Genomic DNA, 27960 nt, shown 5'->3' on the forward strand with positions numbered 1-27960 from the left:
ATAGATTTTATATTGACCAGGCTACTGCAGAACTTTGCAGGGGTAAAGGTAAACTTGTGGAAAACCAATGGCAATGCAAATGATTCCCAGCCATGGTAATGTAATTGAATTTTGATCAGTAGAGATGGAACTGATTTCTATGTCATAGAAGCAATAATCCCAAACATCACAGTTTATTACTTAATAAGGTATTAATGTTTTTGCAACTATTAGCAAATTCATTTCAGTATCCCTTTGCCAATAGCCTAAATCTCTGAAACTCAAAGTTTCATTTGAACAAGTCTTACCATCTAACTGGTTCCCTCATTATTTACGATAATAACGGAGGAAGAGTTTATTATGATGAATAAAATCTTTGGCATGTGTTCATTTTATCTTTATATAAGAATTATGCTTTAAATCTTTTGAAAATTATAGTTTAGCAGACTGTGTGGAAAAAATACATATAATAAAAAAGCAGGTTAAAGGACAGCTGTTTACTGGTGGTGTAGCATGTACTAGTTGAAATAGATGGGGCCAATCAATCAAGAAGTCCTGTAATTCCCTCTGAATTGTAAGTGGAATCAATCCTTTTCTATCTTCACTGGCACTACACTAATCCAGAACTACTCTCATCTGATTTCCCTGACCTAATCCTATTTACTCCAATCATCTACTATTTTCTTTTTTTAGTGATAAACACAAGATTCTACTTGTGATATTTAAGGTTTTTGGTAACTACTCCTGTAAATGTGGAAATAAAGGTGTATGTTTTTCACTGGAACTTTACAACTCACACTAAGAATAATAGAGTTTGAGGGGCGCCTGGGAGGCTCAGTCGTTCAGCCTCTGTCTTAGGCTCAGGTCATGATTCCACGGTACTGCTCAGGACCTTCCCGTGTCGCAGGGAAGCCTGCTTTCTTCCTCTCCCACTCTCCCTGCTTGTGTTCCCTCTCTCACTATTTCTCTCCCTGTCAAATAAATAAATCTTAAAAAAAAAAAAAAAAGATTTTATTTATTTATTTGAGAGAGAGAGAGAGCACAAGCAGGGAGAGGGCCAGAGGGAAAAGCAGACTCCTGGATAAGCAGGAAGCCCAATGGGGGATTCCATCCCAGGACTCCAGGATCATGACCTGAGCCTAAAAGGCAGTCGCTTAACCAAGTGAGCCACCCAGGTGCCCCCAAATAAATAAAATCTCAAAAAAAAAAAAAAAAAAAAAAGAAGAAGAATACAGTTTGAGCAAAGGTTAAACATTCCCTCATTCATATGTAGCTTTGATATTTCACAATCCATAAAATACTGTAAATGCTCAAGTGCTACAAGGGTTCTTCACACTTCTCATTTTCTTTTTTTTTCTTTTTTAAAGATTTATTTATTTGACAGAAATCACAAGTAGACAGAGAGGCAGCCAGAGAGAGAGAGAGAGGGAAGCAGGCTCCCTGCTGAGCAAAGAGCCCGATGCGGGACTCGATCCCAGGACCCTGAGATCATGACCTGAGCCGAAGGCAGCGGCTTAATCCACTGAGCCACCCAGGCGCCTCATCACACTTCTCATTTTCTATGGCACCGAAGAGATTGCTGTCTAAAAATCAGATGGCTGATTACTTTTGAATACTTAAGCTCCACTGGCTGAAAGCTCACATCTGTACTTCTGACTCAGTACCTAGAGATAAGAGGTCCCCACCACCACCTCCTTGGTTGCTAGCAAATTGCTGGAGGAGGTTATAGATCTCAGGAGACCCATTTCTCACTAGATCACTGGTTTATTATTAACGGATATAACTTAGGGCAGTCAGATGGAAGAGATGCACAGTGCAAGGTATAGACAGGGAAAGGACACGGGGCTTCCATGCGCTCTCCCAGCCCTTCGGTATATTCACCAACCGGTAACCTCCCAGATGATCATTTTTGAAAACACCTATTTGATCATATCCTTCCCTTCTAATTGGCTCCCTATGGTGGAGTCAACTTTTGTGGCGCCTACAGCTTACACAATTTGAGGGCCCTCTTTAAGAAAAACAATACAATATTAAGGACAGGGCCTTGGAAAGGGCATTGCAAATGACAGGTTCTGAAACTTCAAGCTTAGTTAGCTTCTCTATAAATCCGCCTCAGCCCACAAATCTGTCCTCGTTTTTCTCCACCTTAGACTCTTTCTCCGTGCAACTTCTGGTTGGAAGGTCCTTCCCGCCCCTTTTTGCCTGGCTAACTCTTTCAGTACTCAACTGCCAGCTCCTAGTCCTCTCCTATCCCCCAACTGGATTAGAGGCCTTTACGGAGTCTCTCCCAATGCTCCAGGTATTGGCATCTCTTTCTGTGCCAGCGGTTGCTCTTTCCCAACACCCACAGATTCCTGGCGGAGCAGGGTTTGCACCTGTTTTACAAAGGTGGGCTGAGTCCCGGAAGAGAGACCGCCGCAGTTCCCTCCTCTTTTCGCCCCGATGGGCGCCACCATCTCTCCGGAACCCGCGAGTCCGCCGTCGCGGTTCCGGTCGGAATTACTCGGCGGCGCACGCTGACATGGCTGCGCTGGTTGTGAGAAGCGCTCGGGACGTGCTGAAGCGTGCACAACTCGCGACCATCCCGCGGAGACATCGACATAAGAAGAAATGGGTAAGGTCCGGCCGTTGGCCCAGGAGGGAACAGCGACAGCAGCCTTTTGCCGGGAAACTTGTTCAGCCCCGCACTTCCACCCCCCCGGACTGGTTCGCAACTCCGACGCCGCTGGAACGCCTTCGGCCTCTTTTCCCCGCCCCTCAGGAGGCGTCACTAGGCTCCTCCCTTTCACGTCTGTTACGTTTTCTCTTCTATCCGCCCTTTTGTTTCGTCACAAGGTTTGGGTGATCGCTCGCGTAAAGTCTGAGCCCTCCCGACTCCGCCCCTCTAAGTTACGTCATCACCGTCGCCCACATTCTTTCAGTTATGTCACCGCCCCTTGTTCCCCGGCTCTCGGTTACCTTCCCCTTGGCCCCCACTACCCCTTCCACTTCCCCTCCTCCCTCTCCCCTCCCTCCCTCCCCTTCCTTCCTACCCCTTTTCCCTCTATCTCCCTCCCTCCATGACCTCTTCTCCGCCTTTCGTCTTAGAACTTTCAGCCCGGCCGCCCTCACCTCTCGAAAAATGTTTTAGCGACAGCCCCTACCTTGCTGGGTCTTCGCCGCCCTCCGGGAAAGGATTCAACCCCATCCTCACCCTCGAGCTGCCTCTCGCGCCCAGGAAAGGTTACAGTGATCACCCTGACCACGCTCCTGGCCTTTCCCCAAACCCAGGCAAAGTGTGTAGCGACTCCCCTCTCCCCCTGGAGTCTCCCAACTTCTCCAGAGACCCGTTCTGTGGCCTCACCTGTAGGCCTGGAATTTCTTCCCTAATCGCCACGCCCCCCTCCCTACCCCCACCTCCTCCATCCCCACCTCCACAGCCTCCCCTGCGCCCCGGGAGATGTTCTTTTGAACCCTGTTCTCCACTCCTTGGAAGGCCTTTCTGCCGCGAGCCTATCCTCTCGTGTTCGCCCCCTTCGAGCCCTTGTTTTGATCGGTTCAGCCTTCTGGGGTCACCCCCTGTTCGTCCACGGAGCCCTTATTGCAGCTGGATCAGTCCCCCGAGAGTACCGCGTCCCTGTGCCCGAAGCCCTTGCATTGACGAGCAGACTTACCTCTGCTATTGTGGTAGATACCCTTCAGCCCTGATAACTAGCCCGGGGACTTCCCCTTCTCTCGCTCATCGGCCCTTGAGAACCAGTCCCGTGACTTCTCCTATGCTCCCTCATGGGCCTTTGGAAACTGGACACGTGATTTCATCTTCCCTTACTCCTGGGTCCCAGGGAACTTGCCCCATCACTTCACCTACTCTTACTCATAGGCCCCTGGGAACTGCCCTGGTTATTTCACCTCCTCTTGCTCACCGGTCGGTGGAAATTAGATCTGTAGTTTCCCCACCCCTTTCTCACAGGGTTTTGGAAACTGGGCCCGTGATCTCCCCTCTGCTTTGTCCCTGGTCTTCAGGCAGAAGTTACAATGACCCTCCACCTTCCCCAACATCTTCCGCACTCACTGACAGCTTTTGCCATAGCTTACTTAAGCCTCCAGACTCTTGTGAACCTAAACCACAGCTTGACCTGCCCCTTGGGAAAAATTGCTGTGGCTCCCCACTTTCTTCTCAGGCAGGCAAATCTGGCTCTCCCAGCTCACCTCAGGAGGGCTCTTTTCACTATTCCCATATTTCTCAAGAGACCCACATACCTGCCCCTGGGAGCCCGTGTTGTGCCCTCCGCCTGCCTGCTCAGAGTACTTGTTCTCCTTGCTCACCTCAGTGCCAGGCTCCCGTGAAGCCTTGCTTTGAGTCCATTTTCACCTGGGAGACTGGTGGGAACTCTTGCCTCTTTGTAGAGCCAGGCACCGCAATTTCTTGTCCTCCCTGCCCCAAGGAACCACCTCTTTCCCTAACCTCTCATTGTCCTTATTCTGTCTTCTCCTTCCCTTCACCCCTGAGCAACCAGTTTATATCTCCACCCCAGTCACCCCCCCGCAGAAGCTATAACGAACCCCCTCTTCCTACCCCAGCTGGCCCACAAGTGAAGTCCCCCAAATCCGCAGAGTTAAAACAACCACGTGCTCTCCACAGATGTCGCTCCCTGATCATCCCTCTCCAGCACACTACTCTTGACCTCCCCAGACCCCCCAAGGCCTGTGCCTCTCCTCCACCTCCCTCCCACCCTTCTGGTCCTTCTTGTACGGTGACATCCTTTACCACTTGCTCAAATCCCTGCCCTAAAGAACTTCCCCAAGGAACTCCCTTACCTACTGTGATCCCTAGAACTCTTAAACCTGTTCTCCCCACTTGTCTTCCCCTTCGCCTTCCTTTTTGTCCCGTTCCGCCCAGTAGTTGCGTTCAGAGCACCTCCTGCGGAATTCCTGTAGGACCCCCGTGTAGTACCCATATATATTCTGTGGTTCCCCCGACCTCTGATCCTTGCCCACTCCTTGGTCCCCCTCAGTGTCATAAACTGACCATGGTGCCCCCCTGTGGCATCTTTAGCGCTCCCAGGGGCCCACCCCAATCTCATCGCCAGCCTGTGCCACCTCCCTGTTCCACCCACATCTATTCTTTTATCCCATTGCGAACACCCTTTGATCCTCAAAGTTTACCCATTGCCCCCCAAGCTCGGGGCCATCCTATGGCCTGTGATACTATGCCCTGTGGCCTTCATGTCTACTCTGTGGCTCCTCGAGGCTGCTGCAAAGAGCCCCCCAAGGTTCCCTATAGCTGTCCTTTGCCTTCGACGAAGAATTCCAGCTGTAGCACTGATCTCAGCTGTAGTTCAGCTATTGTTATCAGTGAGTGCTGCCAGAGTAGTGACAACCAGAGCAAAAATACCCACCAAGGCAGAAATCGGAGCCAGGCTGAGAATACCCACCACCCCAGAAGAAGTAGAAGTCAAAGCAAGAGTCTCCGTCCTCAAAGAAGTCAGAGCCGGAATGGGAGTCCCAGTAGCAAGAGAAGTCGGAGCCCGAGCAGTAGTCCCCACCAAAGCCCAAGTCAGGATAAGAGCGAGGGTCTTCAATGTAGTGGAAATCAGGGCCAGAGTGAGAGTTCTCAACGGAGCAAAGGCCAGGGCATGGGCAAGAGTACCCTCCATGACAAAAGTCAGAGTGGAAATAAGAGTCCTCGCCACGGCAAAAGGCGGGGCCGCAGCAAAAGTCCCCACCAAAGCAGGAGCCGGAGCAAGAGTCCTCGCCCTGCCAAAAGTCATGGTCGGAACAAGAGTCCCCGCCGTAACAAGAAATAAGGGCCAGAGGAAGATTTCTGCCCAAACCAAAATATGGGCCATAGCGAAATGAACAGACAGTAATAGGACTAGCCCAAGAGGACTAGTAATAGCCCAAGTGAGGATCCCAGCTGTGGCAACGTGGACAGAACTGAGGACCCCTCAGATGACGTCTTCATTTTCCTTTTAATCTGTTTATGCTCTGCAAGCCCAAATCCCGTCCGTCTCTAGAAGTCCCATTTTGGTTTACACCACAAGGTTTCTAGGAGGCCTCCTTGTCCCACCTTCCTAAGCTCTAGGAACTCTCCCCAAATGACCCTCAACTCTGTGATTCTCAGCATTATGGTGTCAGTCACCGCATGACTGTAGGTAAGTTACCTTTCTCTCTCCATCAAATGTGGAAGGTTGATATCTTTTGTATCCCACTGAGCTGTCTGCCTTTTTTGGAGCTCACATAAGCTAGGAGGCAAGAAAGTGCTTTAGAGGATGGAAATGGCTGTTCAAAAAGAAAGCATCTTTTGTTTTTAAGGTTGAGGCTTCCCCCAGGGCCTTCATAGTTTCTTCCAGCCTTCTGTAGGCTCTCCTCAAGAGTCCTATCCTGAGCTCCCATTCTCTTAAGTTCTTACTCCCAGGCCTTAAGGATTCCCCCTTTCTTGGTGACCCACCCGCGTATGCCGTTGTGAGAGCTGCAGCTTGCTTTCTCACAGCCTGAGATAGAAAGGCCTGCTCCCTAATACTTTTCTCTTTCATACTTCTTTTCTGGACGGCAGAGGGAGGATGCAAACACAGGAGTGGGCAGTGGCTGGATCCGTGTTTGCTGCAGGGCTCTGAGCTATTGGTGAGGTCAGGTGGTAGGGGAGAGGTAAGTCTGGAAGATCAATAAGCCCGTTCTTTTTCTTTCAGGCTGCCACAGAGCCCAAATTTCCTGCCACTCAACTGGCTCTGCAGAATTTTGACATGACCTACAGCGTGCAATTTGGTGATCTCTGGCCATCCATCCGGGTCAGTCTCCTTTCAGAGCAGAAGTACAGTGCACTGGTCAATAACTTTGCTGCCTGGGATCATGTGAGTGATGAGCTGGAGCAACTGAGGGCCAGGGACTTTGTGAAGGAAGCCATCTCCCACGGGGAACTGGAGCCTCATGGTGACCAAACTCCAACTCCAGCCTCTGGGGCCTACAGCCCGAACCTTCGATGCTTCACTTTTGCCAGAGGGGATGTCAGTCGGTTCCCTCCTGCCAGGTAGGATCTGGGGCTGTCCTGAGTGTGCTCGAAGTCGACAGAAAGAGACCCAGCTCTTGTCCTGTTTCATAAGGATCATAATATTGCTGATATTTATTGAGTGCTTATATATGCTAGGTTTTCTTTAAGTGTTGTATGTGCATTATCTCCTTTTGTTCTGCCAGCAGCCTTCTGAGGTAGGTAATATTATTTCTCTTTTCCATTTGAGGAGATAGGTGCAGAGAAGTTAAGGCACTTGCTTGCTTTAGGTCCCTGAGATAGCAGGTTGGTATGGCTCATGCTTAGATCTAGGCAGTTTGACCCCAGAACCTGCTCTGCTGCACCCTATGGAAGACAGCTATCTCTAACTTGCACACTTACTGTACCCTCTGCAGTTAAAATGTGTATTTTTTTACAACTGCCTTTTCATTTTGCCCTCATAGCCACCCATCCAGTTGAGGACAAGTAACCTCCTGATACAAGACAATGAGTGAGACTTACCTAGGGACACAAAAGTTAGTTCCAGAGGGGTTGGTGGTGAGGGGACTTCTGGTCTTCTTATCCCGTGCTCAGCTGAAGCTCTCATGGAGCAGTTTGTCTTCCTAGTGAGGAAGACAACAATTAAGAAATTATTTATAATTGTGATAAGTGCTCCAAAGAAAAAGTACAAGATGCTATTAAGTTTTATAATTAGGAGCTCTAACCCAGTCTTTTCTGAGGAAATGAAATTTAAGCTAAGACCTGAGAATGAGTAGGCATTAAAGCTGGTGGCATGGGGATGGGGATGGGAGGCTATAGAAGCTGGCAAAAGCCAGGCTTTGTAGGTCTTCTAGGCCATTTGGGATTTCGTACTTTTTCTCTAAAAGAAAGGAGGAGCCATGAAAAGGTTTCTTTTTTAAAGATTTTATTCATTTATTTGACAGACATAGAACACAAGTAGGCAGAGAGGCAGGCAGAGAGAGAGAGAGAGAAGCAGGCTCTGCACTGAGCAGAGAGCCTGATGCGGGGCTCGATCCCAGGACCCTGGGATCATGACCTGAGCCAAAGGCAGAGGCTCTAACCCACTGAGCCACAGCCATGAAAAGTTTTAAGGTGGGGAATGACATGCTCAGATTTGGATTTTTTAAAAATTCTGACTGCTGTGTGGAAAACTGATTGGAGAGGGGCAAGTCCGTGAATGACATATGAAATGGGGATGTAAATTAGGAAGGTTTTGCAATGGTTCTAGTTACTGGCTGGAGGGAAGGCTTCATGCTTAGGAAAACTAGGAGGTAAGGGTAGAAGAGTATGTGGTGGGGGGGCATGTGTGGGAATCTTGAATGCTAGGAAGCTACAGGTTGAGAGAAGGGGAATTTTTTTATTATTGTTAACATATAATGAATTACTTATCTCAGGGGTATAGGTCTGTAATTCATCAGTCTTACACAATTCACAGTGCTCACCGTAGCACATACCCTCCCCAGTATCCATCACCCAGTCACCCCATCCCTCCCACTCTCCTCCACTCCAGCAACCTTCAGTTTGTTTCCTGCAATTAAGAGTCTGTTGTGGTCTGTCTCCCTCTCTGGTTTCTTCCCATTTCATTTTTTCCTCTCTTCCCCCATGATCCTCTGCTTCTTTTCTCAAATTTCACAAATCAGTGAAATCATGTGATGATTTTCTTTCTCTGATTGATTTATTTCACTTAGTGTAGTACCCTCTAGTTCCATTCATGTCACTGCAAATGACAAGATTTCAATCTTTTGATGACTGCATAATATTCCATTGTATATATATACCATATCTTCTATATCCATTCATCTGTTGATGGACATCTAGGCTCTTTCCATAGTTTGGCTGTTGTGGACATTGCCGCTATAAACTTTGGGGTGCACATGCCTGGAAGAAGGGGATTTTGATGGCCCAGGGTTGCTTCTAAATGGCTGGACTTTCCAGGGCTGGATGGCTTCAGACCATGTACCCTATAGTCCATGTTGTGGTAAATTGCCAAGATCTGTTCTAGAGAACCACTGGAAAGGGTTTCTGAGTAGGGGAAAGGAAATAATGTACAGTGGTTATAAGCATAGGCTTTGGAGTCAGGAAAACCTAGATTTGGGATTTGCCTTCATCACTTATTAGACATGTAGCTTTGGATAACTGACTCTTGGTTTCCTTACTGGAAACTCATCTGGAAAATAATGGCACCGATACTCTAGCTCATATTTGGCTACTGTTCTAAGCACTTAACTTCTATTAATTCCTTTAAACCTCACAATAATCTTATCTGGTAGGCACCCTTTTTTTTTTTTCAAGATTTTATTTATTGATCCGACAGAGAGAGATCACAAGTAGGCAGAGAGGCAGTCAGAGAGAGAGAGAGGTGGAAGCAGGCTCCCCACTGAGCAGAGAGCCCGACACGGGGCTCAATCCCAGGACTCTGAGATCATGACCTGAGCCGAAGGCAGAGGCTTTAACCCACTGAGCCACCCAGGCGCCCCTGGTAGGCACTCTTATTACAGATGAGGACATTGCTGCACAGAGAAGTTGAATAATTTGCTGAAGGCACACAGTTGTTGAGCAGCTGGGTTGGATTTGAGATTCAGATGGTCTGGCTCTGGAATCTGTGTTCTTCTGCCTCGCAGGTTCCTAGTGAGGACTAAGTTAAGTGATGGATCTGAGACACTAGTACAGCACCTACAGTATAGCACTCAAAAACAGTACCTCTTGTTGCTGGTATTCTCATCAAAGTTATGCTTCAGGAAGATCATGTTACTAAATTGAAGTGAGAGGGAGAGAGATTGGGGCAGGATTGGAGATCAGTTTGGAGGCATCGATTTTAGGCAGAACCATGGACACAGCACCTGTGGTTTACCAAGTTGCCTGAGGTGCTTGGCTTTTACCCAGAGAGGTTTGGGTTTCCTTCTTGTCTTGATAGGCTCCGTATAAATCAAGGGAGCCCTAATCTCTTAGGAGGTCAAAGATGTATTTAGGGAGTCCAAGAATTTCCTGAAAAAGTGTTGTGCCCCCCCCCCCTTTTTTTGGGAAAGAGGGACTTTAGCTTTCAGCAGATTTCAAAATTGTCTGTGAACCAAAAAAAGGTTGAGTGATGCTTCCAAAAGGAAGGAACTGATAAGAATAGGTTTCTTAGACCTGTGCTAGTATGACAGGAATTTTGTGCTTTTCTCAGATTTCTTATTCTCTTCTGTGAGGCATGAGGCACACAGTTTCAGGGACAATCCAAGTGTGATTTGACTTTGAAAATATCCCATCATAGTCTGAGCTTACTTGTGAAGGTGTCACAACCTCAAGCCTGGGGACGTAGCTCTTATAGTGGACCCTCAGTGGTGCTGTATCTCTTGTCTTGTAGCATTTTTCTTCCAGAGCCTTCCTGTCAGGGCAGGTTTCTGTCTCCTTGAATCTGTCTCCAGTGGCTGAGCTGTGTCTCAGGCAGGAGAGTGACTTATGACAACCCGCCTGGGAGTGAGGAGTCCTGTGACCATTAGGTTGCTATCTGTTGTCCCTCTGTCTCTACTCATATGGTTCCTGCCTGTCTTCATGCCTTGGACTCTTATCACAGCCTTCTCACTGGTGTCTATTTCTAATTTGTTCTTTCTAGTCTGCCTAGCTTTCTAAAACTCTATTCAGATGATCATGTCCCTTTCTTTACAGACTTTGGTAATTGCCTGCCTGTTACAGTCCAGACTCCTTAAAATAGGGTTTAAGGCTTTTTATAACCTGGCCTCTGTTTTTCAACTTCAATTTCTTTCACCTTGTATTTCTTTCTTTTTTTTTTTTTTTAAAGATTTTATCTATCTATTTATTTATTTATTTATTTATTTATTTGACAGAGAGAAATCACAAGTAGATGGAGAGGCAGACAGAGAGAGACAGAGGGGAAGCAGGCTCCCCGCTGAGCAGAGCCCGATGTGGGACTCGATCCCAGCACCCTGAGATCATGACCTGAGCCGAAGGCAGCGGCTTAAACCACTGAGCCACCCAGGCGCCCCTCACCTTGTATTTCTACTACACCAGATTTCTCATCGTTTTTGATGAGTTTGCCTCCTTCCATGCCTTTGCTTGTTTTTCTTCTTTCTGCTCTTGGAATGCTCTTGTTTCTTCCTCCCTTCCTCCCTTCTTCCCCTTTCTTACCTAATGAGGGCTTATTTCTTCATCAGGCCTGACTCAGGTAACTGTGAGAGGCACAGTTGATGGCCTTCTTCTCTAAACCCACGAAGCATTTTGTGTCTTAATATGTGATCCAATAAGACTGAGTTCCTCCTATATGCCAGGTGGTGTTTCATGTGCTGGGGTTATTATAGTGAACAAAGTCTCTGCCTTCATTCTAAAGAGGGAGAGGGAGGAGAGTGCACACACTTACACACACACACACATCTGTATAGGTAAAGTGAACAACAAGTGCTTCAGAGAAAAGTACTGTCACATAGAGAGGTAATGGGAGTAAGGGGTGCTATTTTTAGATAGAGTAGTCAAGGAATGCCAGTGACTCTCTGATGAGATAACTTTTGTGGAGAGAACTTTAAGGAGAGACTGAAAAAAATGAGGAATCAAATCAGGGCTGTTTGGGAAGAGTTTTGCGGGCAGAAAGTAGAGCAGCTATAAAAGCCTTAGACTGGAGTATGCCTGGCTTAATTAAGGCAGGACAAGATGGCTAGCTTGGCTGGATTGGAGTAAATTGATCTGTGGGTTGGTTTTTGTTTTTTTGGGTTTTTTTAAAGATTTAATTTTTTTTATTTTATTTATTTTTTTTTAAAAGATTTTATTTATTTATTTGACAGAGAGAGAGATCACAAATAGGCAGAGAGACAGACAGAGAGAGAGATGAGGAGAAGCAGGCTCCCCGCTGATCAGAGAGCCCCATGCGGGACTCGATCCCAGGCCCCTGGGATCATGACCCGAGCGGAAGGCAGAGGCTCAACCCACTGAGCCACCCAGGCGCCCCTAAAGATTTTATTTTTAAGTGATCTCTGTACCCAGTGCGGGGCTCAAACCGACAACCCCAGAAGTACCTCGGTTGCTCAGTTGGTTGGGCCACTGGCTCTTGGCTTCTTGGGGTCCTGGTATTGGGCCCCACATCTGGCTCTGCACTCAGCACCAGTCAGCTTGTCCCTCTCCCTCCCACCTTGCTTCTCCCCCCAAAACCCTAACACATGCCATGCACTCTTTATTTCTCTCTAATAAATAAATAAAATATACTTAAAACAACAAAAAACTCCACAACCCTGAGATCGAGTTGCATGCTCTACTGCCTGAGCCAGCCAGACACCCCTCGATCTGTGTTTTCAGGGTCCCTCTGGCTGCAGTGGGGATGAATGAGTGAGGGAGTGGGTCTGAGAAATGAATTTTTGCGGAGTAGAACTCAGTAGCCCCTAAGGGCATGGACTTGGTGGCCTTGACTTCCACTGGGTCTCCTGACTTGGTATTAGACTCTCAGGTGGTCTCCTCTCTTCTAGGCTTGGCAGCCTGGGTGTCATGGACTACTATCTGATGGATGCTGCTTCCTTGCTGCCTGTCCTGGCCCTTGGTCTCCAGCCCGGCGACACTGTGCTTGACCTATGTGCAGCGCCCGGGGGAAAGACACTAGCACTGCTTCAGACTGGCTGTTGCCGTAAGTCAGAGGGCTGGTGCCTTGGGGTGGGAGGGGTCCCTACCTTACCCAGCCAGGGACCTCCCGAATAGGCTGGGCTCTAGTCCCAGGGTCAAAGAGGGTATAGTGCTCGCTTGCTAAGGTGGTGTATTTTTGTTTGCAGTTTTCTCCTCTTTTCTTCTGTCAGTTGGCCAAGAAAGGTTGCTGAGCCGAGCAAGGTCTCTGAAGGCAGATTCAAGCAGGGCCCTGATCAATCTACACATGACACCTTCATTCCTCTGTATCTGTTTACTTTGGTCTCTAAGATTAAGTTCATCTCCTTCATCTGTCAACGAAAGCAGTAAGATCTGGCTTCAGCGTCCCTTTATAGCGTTAGGTCATTCTTCCCCAGAATGTGCTCCAGCCACATTCTGCTACTCGGTGTGATTTGAATCAGCCTCCATCTTTTGTTCATTACATTTTCTGTCTAGAATACCCTCCACCCTATCCCAGCTAGCCTGCCTGTAGCCTTTGAGCTTTCAAGTCTCAGCTCAAGTGTGCCACCTCCTGGAAGTCTTCCCTCCTGACCTCTGCAAAGTGATGCCTGTCTCCTTATGCTCCCGTGCAGTGGGTGTCACCCTTGCAACTGTTAGCACTGTTAGCCTTGCATCAGAACTTTACCTGGTATGCATCTTCTCCCTCTTCAAGAATGAACTCCAGGGCGACAGGCCCAAGTCTTATTCATCTCAAAATGCAGCCCCCGGCTCAGGCCATGTGCACTGGAAGTGTTCTTTTCAGCTATCTACTGGCTGACATCCCACCTTTATTTATTTATTTTTTAAAAAAGACTTATTTATTTGACAGACAGAGATCACAAGTAGGCAGAGAGGCAGGCAGAGAGAGAGGGGGAAGCAGGCTCCCCACTGAGCAGAGAGCCTGGTGTGGGGCTCAATCCCAGGACCCTGAGATCATGGCCTGAGCTGAAGGCAGAGGCTTAACCCACTCAGCCACCCAGGCACCCTGACATCCCATTTTTTAAAAGACAGTGTTTTTTCCATGGAGACCTGAGAAATATCCAGACAGGGGCTGTTGTTTTTCCACTCATGCTGGAGGTCAGCCAGGCTCCTCTTGCCTTATGCCCTAGCTTTTTTTGGGGGTGCTGACCCCTTCTCTTCTAGTTTTCGTCAGCCAACTTGCACAGTTAGGGTTGGCTTCCAGCCTCATGGTCAGCCCTGTGGGTGATTGCAAGGTACCACATTTGATCTTACCTTCTGGAAGTGCAGAGGGAGAGGAGAAATAGTGTTGATACGGTTTAATGAGTCCAGTGCAGGAGGTTCCAGCCTCTGTGCCAGGCTGTGCTGATCTGCCCGAGTGCTGCGGGAATCCTTGAGAAAGGGGATGAGTAAGGTGGGGTTACTTGGAAGAGGAGGAACTTGCACTAAGAGGAAGGAGAAGGGCTGAGGAGAAGTCATTGAGAGTTGTTCTTCTAAGGTGTACTAAATTACCAGCACCTTGTTCCCATCCCAACTCCTTATCCAAGGGAGTCCTTCATCCCAGTGGAAGAAGGAAACTTGGAGTTTCTCTAGTTTAGCCCCCCTCCTATTTTAGGGAAGGGGAAGTTGAATCCTGAGGAGAGTAAATAATTTAACTTTTATCCAAGTTGGAGATAAAGCCCGAACTGGAACCCAGCTTTTCTGTTCTTGGTTCATGTCTTTCTGCAAATTCCTCCTGAGCAGAGAATCCAATTTCTACCTCTTTAAGTGCCCTCAAAAATTGAGACTCTATGCCTTTGTGGGAACACTAAACTCATTCATGGTAGTGATCGCTCCCATAAGGTATAAGGTATGTACTCTAGGTTTTCATCATTGTTTCTGACTTTTCCCTTTCACTTCTTGACTCTGAGGCCAGGTATCAATCACCATTTATCATCAAGCTTGTGGTAATGTTTATTCTTACAGGAGAGCCAAGAGCAAATTGAACTATTTCTTGAACTTTGTGTTTGTCACAAAAGGGAAAGTGAAAGTGAAAGATAGATGGTGAATCAGTTAGGATTAGGTTTGGTCATATACAATAGAAAATGACTGGCTTAAAGAAGAAAAGTTTTTCTCTCTTATGTTAGAGAGCTGGGACATAGGCAATCCAGGGGTGGTATGGTGTCTCCACAATCATCAGGGACTTGGGCTCCCTCTTTCTTTTTGCAGCCTATTTTATTTCTGGCTTCCCTTCTCAGGATTGCTTCATGGTCCAGAATGGTTGCTAGAACTCCAGTTATCACATTCAGATTCAAGGCAGGAAGAAAAGATGTGGTAAAAGGGGCACACCAAATAGTGTTAGCTTCTTTTAAACATCTTCCCATAAGTCCCACACCATAATTATGCCTACAATTCATTGACTTAGTCCTAACTTAGTTATAGAAGGAGGCTGAGAAATAGGGCACATTGCTCCCCTTTCCCTCAGATAAAATTGGGAGTTCTAATACTAAAGAATGAGGAAAATAAATTTTGGTAAGTGTGTAGTATCTGCCAAAGATGAAGAGAGAGACACATTTCAGAAAAGCAGGAGAGGGCATACTTACTTAGAAATATTCATACTTGGTCTGCTTTATTTATTTATTTACATATCCTTTCTGGCCTGGGTTTGTGATTGCCTTTGCAGCTCCTACTCAAGAGTGTCTAGTACTGTGCTGTATACATAATAAATATTTCTACTCCACTTGCCTCTGCCTCTGGGGTCTGCATTGATTGGCTATTCCCAAGAATTGGTCTGACTCTCCATTAGCACCATTGCTGGTAGGATGTTTTGTTTGTTCTTTATTCTCACAGGTATAAACTATCCCTACTACCCACAACCACTTAAAGATTCAGTGCAATCCCTATCAAGGTTCCAATGACATTTTTTTCCAGAATTAGGAAAAACAATGCTAAAATTTATATTCCCACAGGCAATCTCGCTGCCAATGATCTGTCCACTTCTCGAACAGGCAGACTTCAGAGGGTCCTTCACAGCTATGTGCCTCAAAATATCAGGGATAGAAATCGAGTTCGAGTCACCTCATGGGATGGCAGGAAGTGGGGAGAACTGGAAGGGGACACCTATGATCGGGTGAGTGATTCCTGACCTGAGACATCCATCTGGCCAAATCTGGTCTCCCCATTCCAGCTCCAGACCCTCAGCAGGGAGGGTCCAGTCCTCCATATTTGAGGATGGAGAGCCATTTCTGGACCTGGCCCGCTCTCCATGGGTGATTGGGAGAACACAGCTATCTGCACAATTGTTGGTAATATCTTCATTAGAGATAATTAGCAGGAAAGAGGTTGAACCTGATTGATTGGGAAAAGAGTTAGTAGACTCTCAACTCACTTGGTTGCTCAGAAACTCTGATTAAAATGAGTATGAATAAGCTAATTTATTTTTGAATATTAATATAGCACATGGTGAAAAATTCAAAAGGTACAAAAGGGTATTTAGTGAGAGGTATCCTTCACTTTTACTCCTGTCTCAGGGCTGTCTCCTTCCTCTCCCTACAGATGACCATTGTTCATATTTTCTTCTGTATCCTTTAAGATGTATCCTTTGTGGATACACAAATACAAATCTGTGTGGTTCTTTTTTTTTTTTTAACAGCGTATGCATGTGTGCTTGTGAGCAGGGCGAGGGGCAGAGGGAGAGAGAGAATCTCAAGCAGATTTCACACTCAGCCCAGAACCTGATGTAGGGCTTAATCTCACCACCCAGGTGCCCCAATGTGTGTGTATTTTCGAAAAAAGGAGTGGTGGTATATTATTCTCACTGTTTGGTATTTGTAGTTTTTTCATTTAATAATGTACCCTGGGGTTCAATCCTTTTCAGTTTTATGTTTTTTAAGTATCATTGCTAGATAAGTTTATATGCATCTAAGATTGGACAGAGGGTACTAAATCTTAACTCTCTGTGGAGGTTACATCGGCTTCATTTCTACTGGTAATGCGGAAGAGTACCATGTTCTCAAATCCTGTCACCACTCGTGTTACTAGATGTTTTGGGTTTTGCCAAACTGATAAGCATCTAATTTACATTCTCTTATTATGAATGATGTTGAAAGTCATTTCCTGTTTTATTTTTTATTTATTTATTTATTTTTTAAAAGATTTTATTTATTTATTTGACAGAGAGATTACAAGTAGGCAGAGAGGCAGGCAGAGAGAGAGAGGAGGAAGCAGGCTCCCTGCTGAGCAGAGAGCCGGATGCGGGACTCGGATCCCAGGACCCTGAGATCATGACCTGAGCCGAAAGCAGCGGCTTAACCCACTGAGCCACCCAGGCGTCCCTCATTTCCTGTTTTAAAGTTATTTGCATTTTCTTTTAATTGGCATATTCTAAAGGTATTTATTAAAACATATACTTCTAAAAATATAAAAAATATATAGCTATTGTCTCTCTGTTATCATCTGACTCGTTGATCTAATCTGTCCAGTTCTCACCATTCTGGTTCAACCACTCTAAGAAATTGAAAGACCAAGTTTATAGAATCTTGGCTAGGCTTAAGAGTCCTGCTTCTTTTTTTTTTTTTTTTTTAAATTAACATATAATGAATTATTTGCCCCAGGGGTACGGGTTTGTGAATCATCAGGCTTACACATTTCACAGCACTCACCATAGCACATACCTTCCCCAATGTCCATAACCCAGCCACCCCATCCCTCCCCCACCAATCCCCCAGCAACCCTGAGGCCTGCTTCTTGCCTGTGTTTCTGCTTTACTAAAATGCACAGATGTCTTCCATAGCTGATTTTTTTGGAAATGTAAATATAGGACTTTTTCTTTTGTCTTAATTTTTGTTTTCGTCTCTTGTGCCTAGCACAGAGTATAGGCTCATAATGAATGCATGAATTATTTTATATTTATTACTTTAAAGCTTTTCCACATTGGATATGTTTCAGCAAAAAATAATTTTGAATCCTGATCCTGTTATTCAATCTATCAGCTACCTTCTGGGCATTCTATCACCTGTAAATAGGATGTTTCATTCAAATAGCTAAGGACAGAGGCAAGGAAAGAGCCCTAAAGCATGAAAGACTTCTTTCTAGGAGCACCTGGCTGGCTCAGTTGATAGAACACAGCATTTTTATTTATTTATTTATTTATTTATTTGACAGAGAGAGAGAGAGAGAGGGAACACAAGTGGGGGGAGTGGGAGAGGGAGAAGCAGGCTTCCCCCCATGAGCAAGGAGCCTGATGTGGGGCTTGATCCCAGGACCCTGGGATTATGAACTGAGCTGAAGGCAGAAGCTTTCTGAGCTACCCAGGCACCCTGGAACACAGGATTCTTGATTTCAAGTGTTGTAGGTTCGAGCCCCATGTTGGTGGTAGTGGTTACTTAAAAATAAAATCTTGGAAAGAAAATGGAAGCCGTCTTTCTAGATCAATATCAGTTATTTAATTATAGTTATTTGGGTATTGGCTTTTCTTTTTGACCAGCCATGAGTAGACCTAAATATACTGTTTTCCCACTCATTATTTCACAGCTGTCTACCAGGTGAAAATGAGAAGCTTTGTCGGTTACTCTGCAACGGAAGGATGGGCAGAGAGAGCACTGTGGGAAGCCTCTCAGGGCAGGGCCTAGGGGAGGGAGCCTATAAGGAGCTCTAATACTGTACTAATACTCTAATACTCTAATACTATACCCTGTACTGCTGGGCAGGTGCTGGTGGATGTGCCCTGTACCACAGACCGCCACTCCCTTCATGAGGAGGAGAACAATATCTTTCAGCGGTCGAGGAAGAAGGAGCGGCAGATGTTGCCTATGCTTCAGTTGCAGCTGCTCGCGTAAGTAACAGATTTACAGAAACTTGGGACTTTGTGCCACAGTGCTCCGGGGGGCTGGTCACCTCGGGGATTGGAAGTTCTTGCCACAACCATCACCCACAGAAGGGCCTTCTGACTGAAGAATACCTGGAAGAGACAGACATGATAGGAGGGTCCTTTGGAGCATGAAAAGCCTATGCGGTAGGACACACATGGGGTTGGTTGCACAAATTCACTACGTTACCTTACCTCCATGCTAGTCCCATTCCCAGTGAGTAGCACAAGCTTGAAAGCTTGAAAAAGTGACTAATGTCAAGGGTCTGTAGGGCTGGTAAGGGCTCAGTGCATAACTAGCATCAGAGTTTGGACCATAGGGACACCTGGGTGGCTCAGTCAGTTGAGCATCTGCCTTTGGCTCAGGGCATGATCCCAGGGTCCTGAGATTGAGTGCCACATCAGGCTGCTGGCTTGACGGGAAGCCTACTTCTCCCTCTACCTGCCACTCCCCTTGTTTGTGTGCTCACTCGCTCTCTCTAACAAATAAATAAATAAATCTCAAAAAAAAAAAAAAAAAAAAAAAAAGAAGGAGTTTGGACCATAACCAGAGTCAGAGTTCAGGGGATTGCTTCCAGAGGAGAGCCCATGGAGTAAGGCTGGGTTGCTCTCTGCTTTGAGAAAGACTCTTCTGGTGGTATCTCTGTGGAAGGGACTTGAGAAGCTAACACAGCTGCCCATCCCTCAGTAGACTCCGCTATCCATGCTTCCAGCTCCCCCTGTTGTCCTTCTGCTTCTGAGAAGCTCAGTAGTCTCTGCTTTTCTCTGTTTCTGGTTTCAGGGCTGGACTGCTTGCCACCAAGCCAGGAGGCCATGTTGTCTATTCTACCTGCTCGCTCTCGCACTTACAGAACGAATATGTAGTGCAAGGCACCGTTGAGTTCCTGGCCAATCAGTACAGCATCAAGGTTCAGGTGGAAGACCTGAGTCACTTCCGAAAGCTTTTCATGGACACATTTTCTTTCTTCCCATCCTGTCAGGTTGGGGAGCTGGTAATCCCAAACCTCTTGGCCAATTTTGGGCCCATGTACTTTTGCAAAATGTGTAGACTGACATAGCATCACCCTGTTCCCCAAGTCCCGGTGTAGGAAGGTAAAGTGTATACTCCCATGGAGGCACCAGAAACTGAGACCAGTGGCAAAGATGCACTCTGGGTCCTGTCTCCATCCTGTTCAAGTCTTTCTATAGACAGTTTTCAGCATTAGAAAATAGGAGTTTTTCTGTCCTGCTGTCCAGTTGTGGCACATGAGCAGGTTCCTAACTCCCTTATTATACCTCCCCCCATTTCTAAGCCTATGCTAAAAGTTCCTGCTCCATTAAGAGCTTAGGGGAGGAGGCAGTGAGCAGGCCTACACTTTCAGCTGTAGACTGGGGAAGAAGCATTTAGCCAATAAAACTGTTGAAGCTCCATTGAGCTGAGGCTGTAGTTGGGGCCTCCTGTCAGCGCGAGTACTCTTAGTGCCATTTGTCCCAGCTCCTGTTACTGAGCACCCGCTCCTAGGGCCCAACGCCCAGGAACTCAGCTTGGTGGCAGACCTCTGGTTACAGAGCACCTCTCACACTGGAAGTGACTTCTGTGTGTGATCAGTCTTCAGCAACCGATGGGCCCAAACAGACCTCTGTAGTTCCATAGTTCAGCTGGCCCATGATCTAATTTAAGGAACTAGCAACTCTCAATGGTAAACCAATCATGATAATCTGCTTACATGCACCAAGAAAGCTCTCCCGAGCTGCCAATTCCTTCTGTGGACCACAGCTCTGCTGCCCTGTGTGGCTGGGGAAGCTGCTGCCGCCCCAGGGCTGTGATCCTCTGCTGTGTGTTTCTGCCCTGTTCATTCATGTAGCAAGTGTTTCTGGAGCTCCCGTCTGACAGATAGCCAGGGAGCTGTTAGAGGTGGAGTGGTATATGGGACTATGGGCCGTGAGACTCCTCTTCCTCCTTCACAGGAACTCTCCTCCTTTTGCTTTCTGAGCTCGTAGGCAGGCATCTCTTGATATCTTTTTCTGTTATGCTTTTTTTTTTTTTTTTTAAATTCCTGATCTGTGGCTGAGCTCTGCTTCCAGAGGTTTGGCCCAGCCCCAAATCCCTCAGAGCTCTTCCCCAGCAGCACAGGGCCGCCCTTCCTCACGGATGTGAAGGTTATATTCATGGATGTGAAGGTTATATTAAAGGTCAGCAATATTACTTCATTGCTGACTGCATGCTAATTATGTTGTCTTTGTAACTCAGCATAAGGAAGGTAATCCCTCAATGGCAGGGATATTAAAAATTGCTTATGATCACTTGCAAAATACTGCTTTTTTTAATTAAAATTTTTTTTTCTGAAAAACTGGTCTTTTGGCAGAAAAGGGAGCATAATTTTAGAATACTCATGTTCTTGGTGCCTCCCACTTTCTTTATCCTTCCTCTTCCTCTTTCTGTCACTCATTTTGTTCTTTATGCCTTTCCTGCTGATCGTTGTTTTGGTATTAGAGGTGTCAGCTGAGAAGGATTTTGGATAAGGTTAAGCCTTTTCTCCTCTTGGGACTTGCATTGTAACTGAGGGCCCTGAAAGATCTTTCAGACTCAAAGTCAAGTGGAACTAGGAAGATGGAGCTCCAGGGAGTAGGACTCTAATTAGCCTCCATCTGTGGTGTGTGGCCCCTGCCCGCTGTTTACTCGCAGTACTGGCTGAGGCTGGGAGGCGTCGGGTCCCTGGGTTTCTGCCCTTGGCCTCCCGGGTATCCAGCCTGGTGCTGACAGAATGCTAAGCAGTGCTAATTCAAGAAGAGATTGGGTCTCCTGCCCCTGGGGTCCCAGTACATCTGGGGACAGACTGACTCAGGTTGGAAAAGCAAAGAACTAGTTTTGAAAATAGTTAATTATCTCCTATGATTGAACATTTACTTACCCTACAGCCCAGTTATTCCAATACTGGGGATAAATCCAGAAGGACACCAGAAGATCTGTACAAGAATGTTCATAGCAATCCCAAAAGGAAATGCAAATGGCCATGAGCAGCAGAGTGGACAAATTAACTGGAATATTCACACAATGGGAGATTATATGACTGTCAGATGAGACCCAGTGACACATAACAATATGGATAAATCTTTATAATATTAAATGAAAAAAAGTTCAGTCCCAAAAGATTAAATGTAGCATGATGCCCCTAAAAAAAAAAAAAAGAAAAACTTATAAGAATTTGTTATTATTTACATACAATATAATCAATTTTAAATGTACTGTTTAATGAATTTTGACAATTATAATATCACCAGGACACCTGGGTGGCTCAGTGGGTTAAAGTCTCTGCCTTAGGCTCAGGTCATGATCCCAGGGTCCTGGGATAGAGTCCCTCATGGGGATCTCTGCTCAACAGGGAGCCTTCTTCCCCCTCTCTCTGCCTGTCAAATAAATAAATAAATAAAATCTGAAAATAATATAATCACCATCACTATCAAAATATAGAAAATAATTCTGTCTTCTAAAAAACTTCCCTGGGACACCTGGGTAGCTCAGTCAGTTGTGTGTGCCTTCAGCTCAGGTCATGATCCCAGAGTCCTGGGATCAAGTCCTGTGTTGGGCTCCCTGTTTCTTGGGGAGCCTGCTTCTCCCTCTCCCACTCCCTCTGCTGTGTTCCCTCTCTCTGCTGTGTCTCTCTCTCTGTCAAATAAATAAATAAAGTCTTTAAAAAAAAAAGATTCCTTATATTCCTTTGAACTTCCCCCTTCCCCCATCCTTGGTCCCAGGAAATCACTGCTTCCTATCACTATAATTTAGCCTATTCTAGAAATCCTAATGTGCCATTTAAAGTCTGAAGCTCCCCTGATGGCTCCCAAGGTCACTTTCTTTACTGTTTACTTATGGTGAATAAGTAAACCTACTGCTTTACTAATGGTCTATAACTGGCCTAAGTGGTTACCTGTGTCTGGTTTGATTTCATGGCCAGAGTAGCCTAAAACCTAGAATTTGAGCTCTCTCAAAGCCAAGATTCCTTACAAAGATCATGGTGATTCAAACAAAAGAATGCTTTGTTCCACATCCTTGCTAATACTTGGTATTGTAAGTTTTTAAAACTATATTCCAGGGGGTGTGTCTGAGTATCTCATTGTGGTTTTAATTTGTATTTATCTCATGTTTTAGAATTAAATGCAACTAAGAATTAAAAAACATTTTTAATGAACACATACGCCATGAAACTGTGTAAAAAGGACGGAAGGGTTCTCACTGTTGCATTCAGGATAATGGTTCCCACAGGTAGGGGGACAGGATGGAGCTGGAGAAAACATAGTTAGATTAGGTTATTGTCAATTAAATTAGTAAAAAGCTATTTATAAAAGTATGTTGCACATGATAAAAATGATTAAAATGTGTCATAAAAAAAGGATTATGATTAATCCAATTTTGTGCACATGATGACCAAAAAATAGAGGGTAGAAAACCAGCTCCTGAAGTATAAGAGTGCCAAATGTGTGGGGCGCCTGGGTGGCTCAGTGGGTTAAGCCGCTGCCTTCGGCTCAGGTCATGATCTCAGGGTCCTGGGATCGAGTTCCGCATCGGGCTCTCTGCTCAGTAGGGACCCTGCTTCCCTCTTTCTCTCTCTGCCTGCCTCTCCATCTACTTGTGATTTCTCTCTGTCAAATAAATAAATAAATAAATAATCTAAAAAAAAAAAAAAAAAAGAGTGCCAAATGTGGCTTAATATGGGCTGTGGGAGGGGCTCTATCTGGAGACCTGGAAGCTTAGCAGTCTTGCCTCAGTCTTCCTGTGGCTTCCCCTTTCTGTGTGGCCTCCACTAGCCCATCCTTCACAGAGGACCAAGTGTTGGGGCAGCTGTGGGGTCACATTGGAGAGATGGCTTGAGTCTGTGGTTTTCACCTTGTGAGGGGCAGGAGTCATAAATCTGTCTGAGAGACTGGTAAAAGCTTTGGCATTCTCGGGAAAAATGCTTTTTACACACAGTCTCAGGGGTTTGGGCACTCCCTAAAGATCATCCGCAAACCCCAAGTTAAAAACCTTTAGAAAAAAAACCCCACCAAAAACTTTGGATTAGAAGGGCTCAGGATTTGAGGGTCTTTAGAGGAGGGCAAGGGGGGCAGGCAGAACCCCGATGGCTAACTCAAATCACCACTCTGTCTTCTGCCAACCTCCTTTTTGTCCCTATGGGCGTTCTTCACCTCCCAACACATCGCTGCCATGGGCCCTGCTGCCCAGGCTGGACTGTGGCTACTCTTGCCGCCTTATTTGTAATAGCAGTGGCAGTAATGGGTCTTGCGTGTTGAGCAGGTGTCTGTCCCAGACTGATGCTAGGCATTGCTTTATAGGCATCATTGTTTCTTACCCTCACAAAACCCCTGAGGGATAGGTACTCTTTATAGTTCCATTTTATAGATCAAGAAACAAGCTTAGACCACTAAAGTAATTCTTCTTTTTTTTTTTTGGTCTTTTATTCTTTTAGTCAAAAAACAACTTTCACAACACATATTTTGATACATAATTTGTTAGGGAAGCAATGATTGTCTAATTGTGGATATGACCTTGTGTACATTTCAGCTTTTAGGTAAAATATGGGGATGTCCTTATCTCACCAATGGTTTTCCTAAGGTAACTTTCTTCCATAGATAATTTACTCATTTTTTTAAAAGATTTTATTTATTTGAGAGAGAGAGAGAGAGACAGAGAGATAGAGATAGCAAGAGAGAGCACAAATGGGGAGGAGAGGCAGAAGCAGACTCCCTGCCAAACAGGGAGCCCAATGTGGGGCTTGATCCCAGGGCCCTGGGATCATAACCTGAGCCAAAAGCAGATGCTTAACTGAGCCACCCAGGTGTCCTGCTAATTTACTTATTTTATACTAATTTTCAGTAATCCCCTTAACAATCCCCTAGGATGGGAAGCCATCCTAGGATTTTTAAGCTAGAAAATAATCTGATTGGATTTCCATTTGGCCTCCCACTGGGAATATAATTATCAATAGTATTTGCTGAACGAGGAAATTAGATAACTGGCTGAACGAAGCATACTTCTGAAGGTCAGTCCTCTCCTTCAGCTGACTCAGCCTTCTTTTCTCTGAGTAAGTGGGAATTGCTGAATGCCAAGCAGCTCAGACTGCATTTTGAGGCGACATATTAGAAGGTACATTGCCAAATGGGCGGAGCCTGAGGAGAGTGACCAGGTTGGAGAGGAAACTGAAAGTCTCAGCCTGGAAAGAGGAGTTGAGGGAATTGAGAGTATTACGCCAGGATAGGGGAACACCTGGGCAAGGGAGATGCCATCTCTCAATACGAATGTTCTGAGGCAGAGTGGGCAGAGGTGTTTTAAGAGTCCCCAGGGGCAGAGCAGGGGGCAGTGGAGAGAAGGTGTAGAGGGCCAGATTGCTGGTCACCGTAAGAAATCTTTTTTTTTTTTTTTTAAGTTTATTTATTTGACAGAGAGAGAGATCACAAGTAGGCAGAGAGGCAGGCAGAGAGAGAGAGGAGGAAGCAGGCTCCCTGCTGAGCAGAGAGCCTGATGCGGGACTTGATCCCAGGACCCTGAGATCATGACCTGAGCCGAAGGCAGCAGCTTAACCCACTGAGCCACCCAGGCGCCCCAAGAAATCTTTAAACTAGTGTTTTCTCCCCCTCCCCCATCCCAGATTTTATTTATTTATGTAGGTTTTATTAACTTGACAAAGAGCGAGAGAGCACAAGCAAGGGGAGCAGCAGAGGAAGAGGGAGAACCAGGCTCCCCGCTGAGCAAGGAGCCAGATGTGGGGCTTGATCCCAGGACCCTGGGATCATGACCTGAGCCAAAGGCAGATGCTTACCCGACTGAGCCACCCAGGCGTCCCTTTCCTAGATTTTATTTTTAAGTAATCTTTACACCCAACATAGGGCTCCTGGTACAGTTGGCTTCTGTCTGCTTCTCTAACCTTGTATTCCGCAAGGAATTCCACAGTCACACACGCCATGGACTGAGCCAGCCAGGTGCCCCCAAGCTAGTGTTTTCTGAGCTGTGGTTCACAACCATGATTCATCAGTGGCTATGAAATCCATTCTGTGGGTATGGAGGACAGTAGGACTTTTCACAGACACCTAGTTACTCATCTGCCTGGGTCCTCAGCAGAGCTGCCTTCCACATTCCCTGTGCGGTTAGGCACGGCCATGTGACTTGTTTTATGAAATATTAGCAGAAACGGTATTTTTCTTCCACATTTCTGGATGGAACCTTTGAGCGCGAGCCTCAGATTTGCCATGTCCTTCCCACCACGGGAACATTGGTTGAGATGGAAGCTGCATCAGCTTGGGTATCAGACTGTGTTAAGCGGAGCCCCCATGGACCTGCATGAGGCATGTGGTGAGAGTGAAAAACAGCTGGGGTTGTGTGAAGCCACTGAGAATTTGTGTTGTGACTGAAGTAGATCTCAGCCTATCCTGCAGCGGGCACAGACCAGCTTCTCATTTTTAGTGAAAGAGATTAGAATAGAAGATACCAGAAGTACCCCAATGTGTAGTGACAGTCAGCAGATCAGTGAGTGACTGGGTGGGCTGCGGGAGGATAAGATTGGGGAGCAAAGATAAAAGAATGGGCAGATAAAATATGAGAGGGACTTGGATGGATCCATGATGATTATGTACTGGAAACTGAGGAATGTGAGGAACTCAGTCATCTGTATCTGAGGGTACAGGATGGAACAATGAACAAACCTTAGTAAAGGTGCTGGTGGTGTGTGTTTCCTAGGAAGTGGAGTCAGATGGCCTCCTAGGAATCCTTTCCCCTGATCCTGAGGGCTGACTGGTCAGGAGAGGGAGTGTGACCAGGAAGTGGGCAGGTAATTTGGGATTCCAGAATATCAATGTCCTTTTCTCTCCCCCCGTCCCCCGCTCTTTGTCTGTTCTAGTGGACCGGAGTCACTCAGCTCCTTTCTTTTCTGTTCCTTTCAAGCCCTGATGCCTTTAGTGGTTGCCCTTCCCAGATTGGGGCACTTTATTTCCAGAGTATTTTTCCAGACTTGAACCTGGACTATTATTTATTGAGGATGGCAAGGATAGACCCCAAAGTCTCCACAGTTCCAAGCAGTGCTGTCTGTATTCCCACGACTGTCCTCATGGCCCATTCCTGTTTGGATCTTCCCCCAGAGCTCCCCAGGAGAAGACCTGGGCTCCCCCTGGTATCTTGAACTGTTTCTCCCTTTTATTGTTTGATATCACCTGCTTTTGATATTCTAAGAATTTTACTTTTTTTTTTCCCAGTTTGCCAATAAAAACCTATTTTTCTTTTAAAAATAGTTTTTTTTCTGTTATTTTAATGGAGAAGGTAATTGTGTGCTTTATCTGCCATGTGGAACCGAGACCTCTGAAATGGGTCTTAAAGGATGAATAGAAGTTAACCAGGCATTGTGTGTTGCAGAGTAGGGGTAGTTGGAAGAAGAGTACTGAGGAACACTGGGCATTAGAGGTCAAGGGAATAGTGTGTTCAAAGGAGAGGACAACACTGGGGCCAAGTGTTTGAGGAAGGCTGAAAAGTTAACCTTTCTTCATACTCATGCTCATTCCATCAGCTTGCCAGAATCATCAGCTACTGAGTTTTAACCCCCTCTGTATGTTTACCCAACCCACAGAACCAAATGTGGGCATCTGCTAGAACCGTGGGCTGTCCTAGATGTCCCTTTTGGTGATGGAAATTCTAAGCAGGTGGTTGCCCACTAGGGAAGAAGCCAGAGGGCTTCATGGCTGCATGTCCAGACTGCCAGCAGGGTGACATCAGAGTCCCCACAGACAACAGCTCTGCCCCTGCTGGTTTCAAGGGGATTCACGTCGTCGGTGGAGCCGGGAATCGCACAGGTCCCAGCCCTGGAGAGCCAAGGGCAAGAAGCCAAGTGAGAGGAGGACTCTTGGGGTTGTACTGTGGCTCATCAGCAGGCAGCCCTGGAACTTATGGGGGGGATGCTGGAAAGAGAGAAGGACCAGAATCCCCTGAGGGAACCCTGGGTGGCAAATTTGTTTTAGACACAAAGAAATTCGATCCATCTCTGGTCCAAATTTTGAATGTCCCTCAAAGGGATACCGATCTGCTTTACAAAAGCCCTCTTCACTTTGCAAAATGAGTCCCCAGTTGAGCTCTAACACAAATTTATGATAGGATTTTATCTACATGCAACCTACCAAGAATATGCTGTCCGTGAGATAAGAGGTAAATGTGTGATAATGGCCTAACTACCAGTGCTTCTCAGGAAGGGAGGCATGTGCTTTTCTGCACGTCTGGCTTTCAGAAACTGGTTTGCCACCCACGAGGTGTTGTCTCCCACGCCATCTTGGAGAGAAGAGCTTATGGCACAGGAGCTGACTCAACGCTCATACTGATGTCACCAGATCCAAGTGAAAAACATGCAGCTTTCGGGATCAAAATAAAAATGTTGCCCCTAGTAAAATTGCTACTGCTATAGTTTATTTCTAGTCACGTTTTATTGTCTTCTACAACCTTTGCTAGATGTTGGGCCCTGTTTTAGACACTTTCCAAATATTAACTCATTTAATAATTCTCATAACCAATGAGGTAGTGCAGTATCCCCAGGTTACAGATAAGGCAACTCAGGGACAGAATGGCGAGGAAACTTACCCCACGGTTTCA

The 27960-nt window shown here is 46.2% G+C and overlaps 2 protein-coding genes across 5 annotated transcripts; both read left to right on the top strand.

Moving 5' to 3' along the window:
• Positions 1-1693: 1693 nt before the first annotated feature.
• NSUN4 (NOP2/Sun RNA methyltransferase 4) lies at positions 1694-27740 on the top strand. 4 transcript variants are annotated; one of them, XM_059137004.1, is made up of 6 exons: positions 1694-2593; positions 6648-6985; positions 12415-12569; positions 15469-15629; positions 18208-18332; positions 27602-27740. In XM_059137004.1, the coding sequence occupies exons 1-6, from the start codon at positions 2042-2044 to the stop codon at positions 27690-27692; spliced, it is 1422 nt and encodes a 473-aa protein (XP_058992987.1). In that variant the 5' UTR covers positions 1694-2041; the 3' UTR covers positions 27693-27740. The 4 variants fall into 4 exon arrangements, with proteins under 4 accessions (XP_058992987.1, XP_058992988.1, XP_058992986.1 ...); XM_059137005.1 differs by lacking the exon at positions 27602-27740 and adding an exon at positions 26071-26617 and having other exon boundaries at positions 1703-2593; XM_059137003.1 differs by lacking the exon at positions 27602-27740 and adding an exon at positions 19147-24753 and having other exon boundaries at positions 1705-2593.
• On the top strand, positions 2605-5967 carry LOC131809690 (sperm head and tail associated protein-like). The gene has a single exon (XM_059136998.1). It carries the CDS (start codon positions 3039-3041, stop codon positions 5763-5765), a length of 2727 nt encoding a protein of 908 aa, XP_058992981.1. The 5' UTR covers positions 2605-3038; the 3' UTR covers positions 5766-5967.
• Positions 27741-27960: the final 220 nt, after the last annotated feature.

Source organism: Mustela lutreola, chromosome 10 (assembly GCF_030435805.1).
Source record: "Mustela lutreola isolate mMusLut2 chromosome 10, mMusLut2.pri, whole genome shotgun sequence".
Taxonomy (NCBI): Eukaryota; Metazoa; Chordata; class Mammalia; order Carnivora; family Mustelidae; genus Mustela; species Mustela lutreola.

Excerpts from the sequence above, each read along its gene's own strand:
- LOC131809690 (XM_059136998.1), top strand. The coding sequence starts at position 3,039 with ATGACCTCTTCTCCGCCTTTCGTCTTAGAACTTTCAGCCCGGCCGCCC.
- NSUN4 (XM_059137003.1), top strand. The coding sequence starts at position 2,042 with ATGACAGGTTCTGAAACTTCAAGCTTAGTTAGCTTCTCTATAAATCCG. Across the intron at positions 12,570-15,468 it reads GCTTCAGACTGGCTGTTGCC|GCAATCTCGCTGCCAATGAT; the intron begins GTAAGTCAGAGG and ends ATATTCCCACAG. Across the intron at positions 15,630-18,207 it reads AAGGGGACACCTATGATCGG|GTGCTGGTGGATGTGCCCTG; the intron begins GTGAGTGATTCC and ends ACTGCTGGGCAG.